Source organism: Telmatherina bonti (genome assembly GCF_933228915.1).
Source record: "Telmatherina bonti genome assembly, chromosome: 15".
Taxonomy (NCBI): Eukaryota; Metazoa; Chordata; class Actinopteri; order Atheriniformes; family Telmatherinidae; genus Telmatherina; species Telmatherina bonti.
This window is the reverse complement of record NC_136613.1, coordinates 26812196-26827634: the sequence shown is the minus strand read 5'-3', so window position 1 is coordinate 26827634 and position 15439 is coordinate 26812196. Positions and strand designations below refer to the sequence as shown.

The following is a 15439-nucleotide window of genomic DNA, read 5'->3' as shown; positions in this document are numbered from 1 at the left end:
CATGTATTACAAGTTATAACATGTTTATAAGCAGTATGCGCCTGTTTAGAGCGGCGTTGCCATGTTTGAGTCCCATCTGACAATACTGTTTAAAGATTGATCGAATTCCAGCTTCACTATCTTGGCTGATTATGTGTTTATGGATAAACATAAAGAATATATGGTTCAGATGAACAGATCAGAACATGAATGGTGCTCTGGACAAAACTACATCACCATCCTGCAATTTTGCTCCTTTGTCATCACACTTGGACATGTTTTTCATGTGAGACTTAAATGGTAAGTAGTGAAAAACATTCATTTAAGTACACTGAAAGAAATATTGTGCAGAAAATTATGGGAAAATGAATTGATTCTTAGAAGCAGATGTTTCTGTGACTGATGTTACAAAATTGGTTGTTTACTAGAGATCTGACATAAAAAAAAAAAGGATATAATTTATAAAATGATATTTTTTTCAGAAAGTGACAAACATAATTTGTGTTATTGTGTTGGAGGAATAGTGTCTTATTCATTTTTTAACAATGAAAACGAGAAAAAAAATCAAATTGCAAGAAATTTCTAGGTGTTATTCTTCATATATTATTTTTTTGTTCATCCATCCACATTAATACTTTTCCATACAGAATCATACATCAACTTTAAATATTACATGAATGAAAGGAGCATAATGAAGACAATGGCCTATATTACATGCCTTTTACAATCGAAATAACATAATCTTGATGACCAGGCGATGATTTCTCAACAATCCATAAAACACATCAGGCAGCTCTCACAATTAAATCAACTAAAGTTTTTTTTCTCAAACATTACATCCCAATATGCAATTATAAACTTTTATAGTTTGAAGTAACATTTTCTTGAACATATTTTTTTAGTTAGTTTAGTTTTAGAGTCATTTCTAAAGAGTCCAAAATCTCACTCCATTGGCCATAAAACCTCTTTGTCTGAATGAAGTTTGTGAGAAAAGTACACAAAGGTTTTCTTTTTTTCTGCTTTTATCATCTGTAATCAAAGTTAATTTAATGTAAATATGTTCAGGTACTAACTTCTTCTTAATTTTCCACATGATCAACACATTTCTAACAGCCTTCTGTTGTAGAAAATACAATCCTCTGATTGCATTATTGTTTGTATTGCCCACACCGTAATATAGCTTCAAAATATTTAATAAAATAGGGTTGTACAATGTGTCTTGACTGTGTGTGCTGGAGCAGAGGTGGTGGCTGGAAGGCCTCGGCCCTGTGGGAAGACGGAGTTCACCTGCAGCAACCGACGCTGCATCCCAATGCAGCTCCAGTGCGACCTCTTCAACGACTGCGGAGACGGCGGCTCAGACGAGCAGGACTGCAAGTCATGTGAGTGCTGCAACGCTTAGCTTCAGCAAACAGATAAAAGAGGCGCTCGCAAGAGATGAAAAGTTCCAAATGTCAATATGATGTTATCAGGAAGCTCAGCAATCTCCTCATTTTAGATGGAATGTTTTGTTGTTTATGGTAATATATGGATGCCCAGGTTTGAGGTGTGTTGTGTTCTGTATTAATGATTAAGATGCCCTCTTGTTTGCTGCACATCAAAAGAAAAAACCCAGCAGGTGCCTAAGATGCGCTGGTGTAATCAAAGACTTGTCTTTTATTTGTAGTTTCCAGCGGAGATGTATGTGGAAAGAAAACAAATCCGTGTGGGGAGGATGCGATTTGCAACCACACAAATGCGAACGCTCTCTGTCAGTGCAAACCTGGCTTCAAGAGGAGCCAAAAGACAGGTCAATGTGAAGGTAACGTTTCCCTCCTGGCTTTGTCTCCATGTCTTTATGCTGCTATATGATGTTAAATTAGTAGAAATTACTGTAAATGATGAGATGATAAAAAAACTAGACTCTGATCAGCATCAAAAGTCAGACTTTATTTAGCTTTATATACATATATATATATATAAAATCTCAGATTATAAACAACAAAGTTTACTTTTTAAGTAATGCCATAAGGTGTTATGTATATATTTCCTAGACTATTTAACATTTAGAATTTTGTTTATTTATGCAAATATATTCTTGAATATTGTCAGTCCTCAAAGAAAATAAAGAATAAAGTGGATGAGAAACAAGGTGGGACTAAAATACAGGAGGCAGGCAGGTGTGTGGAATAAAACCAAAGGTGCTGCAACAGCAGAGCTGACAAGAACTGGAACCAGCACTAATGAAGCCAATACAGGACTTTCACAACAACTAACACGGAAATATTGGGGAGAAGCATTAATAAACCAAGGCAGAATTGATGAGGATCCGACCAGGACCAAAAAAAAAGCAGGATGTATTTACTGTATAGAGATATTCTTACAAATAAAGAACAGGTGTGGCAAAAGGGAAATACATTGACATACCCAACCAGATCAACTTTACAAAATAAAAAATAAGACGAGAATATAGATTGAATGAGATCAACACATGAACCCAACATAAGGAATTAACAAAAAAACTAGCAACAGAAATCTGACAAGAACTAAATTAAAAACAGAAAACTAAAAAGAACCAAACATCCATGATCATTTTATTTACTGTAGAAAAAGGTTCAGCATTGTTCCGTATATTTATGCAAACCTTTAGGAGATCTCCGAGCACCACAGAGGAAAGGGTTGTTATTCTGAAACATAATAGAAAACTGTATTTTGAGGACTCAAACAAGTCCAACCGCCTTTTATACAACTACATGAAATCAGTAAGGAGTCAGTTATACCAGGGAGAGGTCAAACAAGCTAGATAACTAGAAAAATTAGGAACCTACTAAACCTGCTGGTGTCGGCCTGTCACGCTGCATCAGCAGCCAGTGGCTTCATGAAAAATTTGGATTTATACTGGTAAATCCTGTGGAGAACTGTGTTTAATCTGGGTGCTACTGGCCAATTACCAAGCAGGAAGACAATACACACATGCTAACATGCTTAACCAAGTAGTTCATAGTAAAGTTAATGTTTGAAAAGCTCAAATCAGTGTCAAAGTCGGCATGGAGGAATGAACTGAAAGTGCAAAAAAGTGACATTCAGGATAATAAAAAAATCACTGTAAATGTTTCAGCAGGTACTGCAAGTAAAGGTTCATTTGTTATTGACTAGACCACTATTTCCATCTATTTTCAGTTAAAATTTCCAACCAAAATCAATGTTTTTGACCACATTTATGTAGAAAAAGCACCATTGCACCATGAGCAAAAACCTAAAAATGATGACATCTGAAAGCAGTCAAGCATCATTAGAAAGAAAAGGCACTGGCACGACGTGCAACTGTCTGGTCCAAACAAGATGATCCTCTCAAATGAAAGTGGACACAAATAATGACCGTCTTAGTGGGACTAAATGTGTCAGCTCCACAGTAATAAATGAAAACAAATTTCCACTTTATGCAGAGTATTGAGCAGCACAGACTGATGGAACATCTTTGTCAGGTTTTATTTCTTATCTCTGCATGTAGACTGTTTCAGTAATTATAGAAACTGTTGATGCTGCGCTCTTTTTGCACACGTCGACGTGATCACAAGTACATTTGTTCCTCTTTCTTCCAGAGGTGAATGAGTGTCTGCAATTTGACACATGTCCTCATTACTGCACCAACACTAAAGGATCTTTTAAATGCACGTGTGATCGGAATTATAAGGATGTCAACGGCAACTGTGTTGCAAGAGGTACGACCCTAAAGTTGGGTGTAAGCGTTGTGTTTTCTGCATGCCAGTTTTTCAGCCTGATTGAAGAATGAAGAACAGGTTCACATGCAAATTTCTTTTGCTTTCGCTGCATCATGCAGGGCCGGAGGAACGAGTGCTCTACATAGCCAATGACACTGAAATCCGAAGCTTTGTTCACCCCTACAACCAGAGTCATGGAAACAAGATTCTCACTCAGATTGAGGACAATGCCCGCATCATCGGGATGGATGTATTGTTTCATCACCAAAAGTTTATCTGGGCCACACAGTTTAACCCTGGAGGCATTTTTTACAAGGACTCGCTTGAAAGAAGCCAGTCTAAGTCCAACATCCGGAACATAGTAAGTCTCTGCAACCTGTCCATGGATCACATGACTGCTTGTGTTGGGATTTTGTTTTTATTTGATGTTGTTTCACTGCTCTCTCTTCTCCAAGACACTCATTTAAATAAATGCATCCACAGACACCGAGTAGAGACCCTGACGTTGTGACTTTCATCTGTTGCAGTGTTCGGATTTCCGTCGACCCAGAGATATTTCTGCTGACTGGATCACAGGCAACATTTATTGGACTGATCACTCTCGGATGCACTGGTTCAGCTATTACACAGCCCACTGGACTAAATTACGATATTCCATAAATGTGGGCCAACTTAAGGGACCAAACTGCACCCGACTGATTACTGACATAGCAGGAGAGCCATATGCCATTGCTGTTAACCCAGCCAGAGGGTAAAATGTGTACTTAGCTTTTTTATTTTTTCCTGCTGACTATGTTTAACTCCACATGATGTATATAGAAGTGTTTTTTTTTCCTTTATTTAGGGAGGCCTTAAAGTTCCCATACTTGTGGTCTAATTTTTAAAACTGTGTGAGGAGCAGGATTTGTTAGAAATACACAATGGAAATGTACGCCTATTATTAATCAACAGTTATCAGTTACTTCGTGCGTCACTGAAAATGGCCAAAGCGGCTTTATTAAAGGTTTCTTAGAACAACAATGCCACCACATCCACGCATAATTAATCTCCAGATTTTCAAATGTTCTCATCTGTCCCTTATTAATGCCTTAGAAACAATGCAAGAACAGTATTTTCCCCGAAGTGTTAATTACTTTTTACAATTCACATTAGGTTTATGAATATCGTGTCACAAAGGACCCAGTGATTCATACGATTATACACCCAGAAACACACTGTTGCAGTAACTGTGACACAATTAGAACTCATTAGACCACATGCATGAGAATATATGCATACATTTATTCGGCTATAGATGCACATTTGGGTGCATGCTGTTTTTTCTTTTTCTTTTTATGTCTATTTGTGCAGCCTTCAGCAAGGGGGGGTAATATTTCTCTTTGTCCCCTGCAGATTGATGTACTGGAGTGTTATAGGGGATCATTCTCACATCGAGGAATCAGCCATGGATGGATCATTACGTAGAGTACTCTTGGAGAAAAATCTTAGGAGGCCCACCGGTAGGTATTTGTGTCTCCAATATGTTTGTTTCTTTTTTTAAAGTGGAACTATTATGTGCATTTCAGGCTAATTTATTTTTATTTCTGAGACCAGAAGGGCTGGGATTGATCGAGTTATTGTCACAAATCGCTTTATTTACTGCAGACCGACCCTCTCCGTAGGCTGTCAGATCAGCCTGTGGGCAAAACGAGTGGATTGAGACTCTTCCGCATTAAGCCCCGCCTCCCGCCACTGCACTACATCGGGAGCGCGCACTGCAATTGCTTTCACCGTCATTGTAACATCTCATAAACAGAAGGATTAGGCTCATATGAACTCAATAAAAAAACAAAATACAATGTCAACACATAGCATACAGCCCTACATGTTGGAACCTGAATCAGACCCTGAAAACGAAGTGGAAAACAGCAACCCACAGCAACGAATGCAGCAGGATGTCTCTCTTTGGTAAACTCACCAGCCATCGTTGGAAATAACTTTATCTCATGTTTTCCACCCGCCTGATGTATTTGTACATGCCCTTGTTAACCAGTAGAAGGTAGCCAATCACCGAACCTTATTCCCTGGGACGTCACAAGGATTTCCAAGTAGAAAAGCTCTCAAAAACGACACGTTTTTTGTTGCCATGGAAACCGAACAGAGAGCGTGCTGGAACTCAAACTCAAACTCAAACATGCGTTTAGGTGAAAAAAAACAGTGCAGTTCACATGTCTGATGAGGATTCAGCACTGTAACACTGTAGAAAGCTCAGAAAACTCCAAATACCATAATAGCACCCCTTTAATGTATAGATTTATGTTTGTATGCAATCTGCTTCTTTTATTTGAGTATCTGTAGCAGCTTAGATTGGCTTTATGAAACTTGAAAAAAGAAATAACACGTCAGTGTTGTGTTTATTTATGTTGCACATTCATACAGCCAAAGTGCTTTACACAAAGCAAGACAGAAAACAAAGATAAACAATCTAACCATTGAATGTGTTGATGAAAGTCCAACCATGCAACTAAATACGTTGGCTGAATGTTTCTCTCCTCTGATGAGCTTTTGTGAGATAAATAATTAGCATGCCTTGAAATGACCAGCTTGTTTAAACTGCTAGACTAGTCTCTGCTGCATTTATATGTGCATCATTGGGAATGTGCAGCAATTTTTCGTTCTCTTGTGTAAGCACAGGTGAACCAGGTTCAGCTGAACTCATGCAAAGTTTTTTTTTTCTCCCTGTACATAGATCAGTGCAAATCCAGTTTGACCCAATTCATTATATTCAAATTAAAAGGTACTGTAAGTCATTATATTCCAATTATAGTTCAAGTCATTACAATCCAATTAGAATCCAATTCATAGTATAGAAAGTGGCCATTCATAATAAAGTAACGTGGCCAAAGAAACAAAAAGCGGGACAAATTCAATCCCCCTTGTCCCAAACTGCACGGAAATTAAGTACGCAGTAGTTAACGTAAACATACATTTTGTTTCTGACATTTTGCAATGCTTGGGCATCAGTTACAGTTTTCTGTTGGAGGTTCAACCCCTTAATGTTGGCAACATGTTTGTGGACATGCACAGACAAAGAAACAGTTCTGTATCTGTTCACAGAAGAAAGACAATAAAGATTATTTTTCATAGCATGCACCGATACATCGAGTAAATCCACCTAAAACACATTCATGCTTTTATAATTTATAATAAGCTATAAATACATTCATATATGAAATAATACAAGATGACCTTTTTAGACTGCAGAATGTAACTCAGAGGCAAAGGCCTCATCCAGTTTTACTTTATGAGGCATTAAAAATGCATATACATGCTAGATACATACAGTACATGCATACCTGTCAGTTTATACCTAACCATCTAAAGTATGAACTATGATACGGCTGGAAAAGATCAACATAGTAAAACAAGCAGAGTTCATTAGTAAGAAATGCTTCACAGCCACTTGGTACGTGTCAGTGTGTCTACAGGGAGACACTTAGTGCTGATCTAGTTTTGAAGAGCAGTTTTGGCCTCCTTTAATTTGAGGGGCCCTGCGTTGTGTCTCGGTCACAAAGAGAGGAATTCATCTTCAGTGTGCTGAAAGGGAAAAGCAATCTGTTTTGAATGCCTGAGCCAGGTGCTCAGTGTTCTGGTCAGGCGAAGGTAAAAGTGAATCACTGTTTTGAAATTGCAATGCCAAAACTCACAACCGCAGTGCACAAATACAATGTTACGAATGCGAGCGTGCTGATGTTGGAGGCAAAGAGCCAAAAAGGCGAAAGAAAGTGAAGCACTGCTTCCTTAATCCTGTTTATTCTGTAACATATACTACTGTGGTTGTCTTGACCTTAACGTCTGCTGCTTTGAGGGATTCCACAACGATTGCTGTTTAATTTGTCTGGTAAATAAATCTCTTACCTTCATCCTCCCACAGGGCTGGCAATTGATTACTTCAACCAACGTATTTACTGGGCTGATCCTGAGCTCTCGCATATAGGAAGCATGAGATTGGATGGCTCGGACCCCCTGGTGACAATCAGTGACAGACACGGTAAACCCCGGAATGGAAAACAAAGTGCAACTTTTTTCCTTTAAACTCACAATATTCATGATGCACTTGCTCAACTTCTTATCAAATAATTGCAACAGTGTTGCCTGTGCGTCTCAGAAGGGTAAGCTTCTAAACCATGTGTTAAGATGAGTCTGCCCACACAGCACACTCCTCCCTGCTTCCATCAGCCACAGAAAATAAACTTTCAGCATATGCATGCTGAAATGTTAACCTGAAATTGTGTGCTTTCTTTTTGTTCTTCTTTTGCTGGCCCTTCAGGAATCGCACAGCCATATAGAATTGATATATTTGAGGATTACATCTATGGAACTGGACTGAAACACAAAGTCTTCAAGATTCATAAGTTTGGCAAACATTCGGTGGAATTTCTTAATTTGGGAGTGGAAAGAGCCACAAATGTATTTATCTCCCACCGTTACAAACAGCAAGATGGTAAGTTGTTTTATATATATATATATATATATATATATATATATATATATATATATATATATATATATATATATATATATATATGTTATAACGTGCTTATATATCTATTCATCCTTTTTTTATGTTGTTATATATTGGTGGTTTTATTTAATATGTTACATATGTTCTTAGGAAAAAATATTGGATATGTTGTTAGATTGTTTTTTTTTTGTTTTTTTTTTGTTTTTTTTTTTACCAGTAATTACATTTTTCTCAGCCTATCCAGAAAGTCATACATCTCTCTTTGATCCAAATATTTTACGTATCGTTATAAAGTCTCTGCCAAAAACCTAAGCTTACCACATGATTTCGATGTAGAACCATCTTCAGCTACAACTTGAAGTAATCATTACTGCATGAGGTTATTGATCCCTGCCGGCCAACTCTTCTGTACAACATTGCTTTAGCTCATTGAGGTTTGCAGCATTCATTCATGCACAGCTCTGCTAAGGTCTCAGCACAATATTTCAATCAAGTTGAGGTCTGGAATTGGATTTTCTTTCTGCTTTTTTTTTTTTTCTGCCATTCTGTTGAAGATTTGCTGATGTACTTTCAGACTCTGGCTTACACATTTTAGGCCATAATTGTACTGAATCCATCAGAAATTCATTAAATATCTCTGTTTAAGGAATAAGTAACACATATAATGCAGCATTGGACAGTGGCATTGGTCCTAAAGGTTTCAGCTGGTAGTATTTGTGGACATCAGTGTCCACTTACAGTTGTACAATATGTATGTTGCAACTAGACCAGTGTTGCCTGAATACTGAAAACCTGCACATTTCCAGCTGCAGGGAAGGTGAATTATTGTCTGCTCAACCAGACAGAGACAGCACTCATACAGGTTCTTATCGTAGCAAAATATGAGCTTCAGACTATTATAAATATAATACTTAAATTAAATGACATGTTCCTATAATATTTAATTTAATTAAAGAGAATTTAGCTAAAATAAACGATAACACTTAAGCTGAGCATAATAACAAATGATTGAAAGAAATAACACCTATACTGTGAAAGCCTGCCAATCAATAAAGTGTCTTTCCTCTCACTTACTTCCTGCAGTAAACTCATGTCTGTTATTTGTTACACCTCTGGTGTTAATGGTTAAAGAGCAGATGACAGACCATTCCTGGTCAGTTTTTCTCTTTCAGAGCAGCTCTTTCATTCCCCACAGACTCATTAGGCCGAGCGTGTAGTGTGTAATGTGTAAGTCTGTGGGTAGAGGATGCACTCAGCTTGCACAAAGCTATGAAGTAAAAGCTTGATGTCCTCAGTGAAACCCTCTAGCAACCATTCAAATGGAAAGTTTCTTTTATTCTAGTTTTCTTCACTTGTTTTTATTTATTTATTTTTTTATTGTATACTTTCCTGAACTGTTACCAGTTTTCACATTGTTAGACGCAAAGGAAATATGTTGCTTGTGTAATAATGATAAATTTGGTGACTGATCAACTATAAAAATGCGGATTTAGGGTAGTTAGTTTATGTGACACAGACAGTTTGGACATGGCTGACTTTGCTCTTAGTGTTCATTGATTTCTCATGCTGCCTCAGATTCAGTCATTTTATTATTGAAATTCTATTGATTCAGATTAGGTTCTTGTGAAATATTTAGATTATACTGTTTATCTGCTGCTGGCAGCATCAAGAGGAGCACTTAGAAAAAGCTCGTAATCAATTAGACAAAGGGGAGTTGTTTACCATGTTCCATAGTCGTTGATTATTCAGTCTGCTTTAGCCCCGCACCTCTCCTGGCTACAAGAAAACAACGCTCTTCAAAAAACAGAAATGAAAACACTTGAAAAAGAAGACGACTTTAATCTGACAAAGAACAACCATATCTTCCGCAGACAAACAAGTCTTTCAGATCCCTGGCCAGGCTCGCAGATTATTGTCTCTGCTGCTTATTTTTTCTTTCCTTTCTTCTTTTCCACAGCATCAAATCCATGTTTGAGGATGTCTTGTGATTTCATGTGTCTGCTCAACCCAACGGGGGCCAGATGTACCTGCCCAGAGGGGAAAGTGCTGGTCAATGGTACCTGTAGTGATGTCAACAGCTCAGGTAAGCATGCCTTACTTTTCCCTGATCGACATTAAAGAAGCACGCTGTCTTAACTTCTGAAATGTTTGTGTAGCCTGATGTTGGACAAATGCTACTCTTGCATAGACTCTACCTCAACTTCACTCCTCTGTGGTGGCTGCCTGATATTTGTTACACGCCCCTTTTTGATGTGATGTGACTGCTGCGCGCTGCAGTAAGTAAACTGAGCTATGCTGTTCTCAAGGTGAACTGTGTCGCCCCCCCTGTGAGAACGGAGGCCGTTGCTTAGCCAATGAGAAAGGAGACTGGAGGTGTTTCTGCTGGCCTGACTTTTCAGGTGAGCGCTGTGAGGTGAACCACTGCACAGACTACTGCCTAAACGGAGGCACCTGCATGGGCTCACCACTGGGTAAGTGTGCTGAAAAATGCACAGATGTCAAAAACCATCTGACGCATGATTTCTATTCAAATATTCCTGTTCATCTCAGCAGGGTTGCTGACATTTCAGCACACTCGTCTGTTCCCGCCAACTGTTCATTAGTATTCATATAACCATGTATTTGTAATGTATTTATGATGTTGTCATTGCTAAATTCAGGCATCTAAGTATATATGAATAGATATTTCAGTCATACAATGGAATTGTTCATACGATCACCCATTCCCATTCAGTTTCATTATAAAGTTCCCCCCCTCAGCTTTATTCTGCAAATGGACCTATAACATGATGGTATTTATCTTCCATGCCACGACCCCGTGGTGTGTTTTACTGTTATTCTACAGCACAGGTGTCGAACTCCAGTCCTCGAGGGCCAGTATCCTGCAGGTTTTTGTTGTCTCCATGCTCCAGTACACCTGACCAAAAACTTGAAAACAGGTTGACAAGAAGCTGCTGGATGCATTTGATTTGAATCAGCTGTGTTGGTGGAGGGAAACAACAAAAACCTGCCGGATACCGGCCTTCGAGGACTGGAGTTCGACACCCCTGTTCTACAGACTAGCCATTGCCTTGCATGGCTTATCTGTAGTGTTAAAACAATGTTTTATTACCTTAAATATCACACAAAGTTCAGAAGATGTATGCATGTTTGTAGTACTGTCATGCAGAAAGAACACAATTTATCCAGCTGCCTCAAGTCATGAACTTTTCATTTAGAAATCTGCTTGCTACCACATCATGGTCCAGCAGAAGTCATTGTGCGAAAAGGAACAAGTGATTCATCACTTCTTCTCAGAGCATGGCACTTTGTTTTTTGTTGCGGAAAAGGTTGTCTTGAAAATGTGTTTGGCTGTGAGTGCAACCTGACCCTTTTCCCTTTCCCTAAAGGTGCAGAAATCTTAGATAAGTGGGTGCAGTTTGTTCTTCATGGACAGCAGCACAGTAGTGAAAGCATCTGTTTCCTTCATTATTGTGGCTTTGCAAGAGACTGAAGCTATAAGGCAAAGCTGCTCCAGCACCAAAAGGGCAGGAGTCTAGTCTTCAGGCTCTATGTGAAACTCTTTCAGATGTCTATTGGGTTGGCATCAGTCAGATGAATGGATCTGAGTACAAACGTCATGTGTTTACCGTTTACCATGTGCTCCTTAAGTGGAACAAAATAAGTGGTGGTACTCCCATAATGACTTGCTGTCAGGTTGTCATGCAAATATGGGACAAAAACATGTCTGATACTTATATGTAGATTTATAAATTGATCTGTAGATTAATAGTTTTATAGCAAAGAAATGAGAAAAAAAAATAGCACAGCAAGTTCTAAATCAAATCCACTTTTGGCAAATTCAAAGTGCCATTGAGACACTTTTATGAACTTCAAGTCTTATTGCATGGACATTAAAAATAACACTGAAAAGTAAATACATAAACTTAAAGTTCCTAAACCCATATAATGCATGAATTAATAAAAAAAAACAATGTAACATTTTTCTAAATACAGTATTTTACCTCTACAAATATGCAGTGATGCTTTTTTTTGTTATTTAGTGATATTTAGAATTTTGTATGATTTATTTTAATGTACAAAATAGTTACAAAATAACATATAATCATATCTATGTTATGTAAATCTATGAAATATAGCTGTATCATTTCCTTTTCCTTTTTATCACAAATGCAAAGTTGCTTAATTACATTATGTTCAATTGTATCATATATTTATTTATTCTTCAGTGAGTGGAAACACATTGGTTGACTCACTAACATCCACTAAGTGGTTTATTTAGAAAAATACCATCCTCATTCATGTATATGCAAGAAAAGAGCTTATAAATAGGTGCCCACTATGCATGAAAGGGTTAAAAACAAAAAAAAAAGTTCTACATTTAGACTTATTTATCTTATTACCAGACTAATTTAAAAGTGTATTACGATTACACTTTTCCTCTGTGAAATATGTTTTTCACAGCATTCGGTCTGGTCCATGCAACTTAGCAATATTATCTTATCTTTAATCTAGAAATAATCTTCAAAAACTCAAACTACTGACTATCCATACTCTTAGTTTGCAGCATCTGACCTTCATTGTCTGTTGTAGTAAATGACTGTTAAGTAGTACTACTGCCATCACTCAGCTCTGCTCCAGTTCGTGTCCTTTTGGAGCCAGGCTAACATTATAGCCGGTATAGTTTTAAATTCTCTGACATTCCTCTAATTCAAAGCACGTCCACTTCATGGTAAACACAGAAACAAGTGAACAACGTGACGTGCGCCGTGACTTTGTGGGTTACAGCAAGCGTTGTGCGTCTAAACCAGTCTTAATACATTTCTTTTGAGGCAACATTTTTTCTTTTTTTAAAAAATCAAACAGATATAAGTTGTAATATGTGGTGAAGTCCTAGGAGGGTATAATGATTGTTGAGGAAAGCCGGTAAAAATCTTGGTATGCACTATAGGCTGTAAAAAAATAGTCCCGGTACTCAAAGGTATAGAATGTAAAAGTGCCGGTACCGTGTACCGGTGCATACCGGCCCAATCAAAGCACTGGTTTACCAAATGAAAAAGCAGCTAAAAGAGCTAACAGCAACTTTGTGATGATAAGCTTGTTCACTGGGCAACTGGAGGTATTCATTTTTGCTTCATCAACGACTCAGAAACATAAAGTTACTCAAATCATCAGCCATGGTTTGCAGTTACAAACCCCTGTTCTCTTCAGGCTGTTGTTACGTCCCGGCTCGCTGTGGGTGAAAGCCGCAACATAAAATAAAGTGTGCCAGATGGGAATTGGAGTTTTTGGGAATTTTATTGTCCCACACAAAAGGAAAAACAATACACACCCGTGAAGAAGGGGCAGGTGGGACAGCTTAAGTACAAAAAAAAACAAACCCAAAACAAAAAGCACAAACAAGTTACACATACACATACAAGTTCACTGACAGTTACCCAACTAAAACAATCACGACAGGAAAACATAAGGCTAAGCACAAAACGATACACACAAAAAAAAACCCACAATGCATACAAAGAGCAAAAAACACAAACAAGCACCACCAGCTACCCAAATAACAAAACCAACCAAACCTACACCCAAAAAGCCAACAGCAAGATGCACAAAAGGCTTAACGTTTCCACACAAAACAGCAACCAGTCTGAGAGGGCAAGCTGTATCCAGAACCACAGCTGCCACGGAATGAAGAAGTTGCAGCTCTTTTATACTGGAGTGGAGATATGTTGAATCTTGATTGGTTCCGAGGGCAGCCAATCAGCAATACCGATGAAGGTGGTATGATGAGGAGGTGCCAATCCGAGCCAGGTGATGCTAAAGGAGGTTGTCCATGCTGTGTGAGAGGAATTATCAGAGGAAAGTGGTGGCAGCTGTAACGCTGTGTACAAAGAAGCACTATTAGCAATTTAACCTCTAATAACAAAGTGGGAGTATACATGCATACCATCCATAGATCCTGCCAACAACTGTTGTTTACATCCACACACACATTTTACCACATTTCCCACATCTGCACCAATTCACTTTAGAGTCTACAGATCCAACATCATGTCTGGAAACAGCATGTTTGTCAAATAGCCTGACAACCAGTGACTGGAGCAGCATGAGTTGATGAATAACCGTCATCCTCTCGTTTTGTCGCCTTGGCAGGCTTCCAGGAGTTTAACCACTCAGAAGTCACTTCAGCTGAATGTTCTCGTTCTCAGGAGGACTCGCTCAAGAAAGAAGCTCTCCTTCACTTTAGAATAATTACAGTCAATTTGGTGTTGTGATGTGAGGTACCTGAGATTAATCTTTGTTAACATTTGGTACATCACATCAGCCTGTTGTGCAATCTGTCTAATGTGCTCCTGTAAAAAAAAAAAAAGACAATTTTAAAAATATAATTTCATCAAAGTCCAGAACTTGCTTTTTTCATTTTTTTCAGGTTCTAGAAAGATACAGGTTTACGCAGAATTTAGTCAAATCTGAAAACATTGAAATGATGGAATGTTAAGCATACTTACCTTGACCTACCTTGTTGCTAAAGGTTCTTCATTTATCATACGTGTTAAAAAAAAAAAAAAAGGCATTAAAAAGGCGTCACTGTAATTGCTCCGATTCAGAAAGGCCCTGCTCCCTTACAACTGTCTTTGTTTTGCAACCAATACTTTAATCTTTTTAAATCTAGTAAATCAAATAACATAAATGTTTTAACTAAAAACACTAAAAGTTAATATGCTTTCAGTTGGTTTTTGGCCTTGCATGGAAATAAAAATCCTTTGACAATGTAATAATTGCAGCTGCTAATGTAATAATACATAAACAAGACTGCATTTCTCAGAAATACATTATGGAAAGTTTTCTCATCAAAAATTGATATAATTACATTATTAGCAAGTAATGTTATTGGTTTCCTTACATATAAACTGCCAAAATGATGACTATGCTGAGCATTTTTAAGGTGGTTTTAAGCTATTCAGTATGTGTGTGTTTACACAATCTCATCCAGTTAATAAACTTTAAATGAGTCACATCTGCTGGATTTAGAAAGATGTGTGTTTTACTCTGTACAAGCCTCATCAGAGGGCTGAGCTAGAATTTTTTTTTTTTAAACACATATCTGTCCAACAGGAGGTAAATTGTTGTTTTTGAGAATCTGTGTTTTTATTTTTTTTGCATTTAAATTTTACTCTCTGTGGCATAAAAGGAATCCAGGACATCTGTGGTAGCTCATTAACTGAAATGGAGTCTGTCTATCAAAACAGCAAGCCAG

The 15439-nt window shown here is 37.8% G+C and overlaps 1 protein-coding gene across 1 annotated transcript in view; it reads left to right on the top strand.

Moving 5' to 3' along the window:
* Window positions 1-15439, top strand: part of lrp1bb (low density lipoprotein receptor-related protein 1Bb) — a gene marked incomplete at both ends in the record, with an annotated part of 313004 nt that overhangs the window by 282060 nt on the left and 15505 nt on the right. The window contains 10 exons of the mRNA XM_079254397.1: window positions 1221-1361; window positions 1646-1780; window positions 3561-3680; window positions 3800-4041; window positions 4208-4431; window positions 5073-5179; window positions 7594-7710; window positions 7990-8163; window positions 10142-10267; window positions 10491-10655. Of these exons, the coding sequence (XP_079110523.1) occupies window positions 1221-1361; window positions 1646-1780; window positions 3561-3680; window positions 3800-4041; window positions 4208-4431; window positions 5073-5179; window positions 7594-7710; window positions 7990-8163; window positions 10142-10267; window positions 10491-10655 (1551 nt within the window). The remainder of the gene's footprint in view (window positions 1-1220; window positions 1362-1645; window positions 1781-3560; window positions 3681-3799; window positions 4042-4207; window positions 4432-5072; window positions 5180-7593; window positions 7711-7989; window positions 8164-10141; window positions 10268-10490; window positions 10656-15439) is intronic.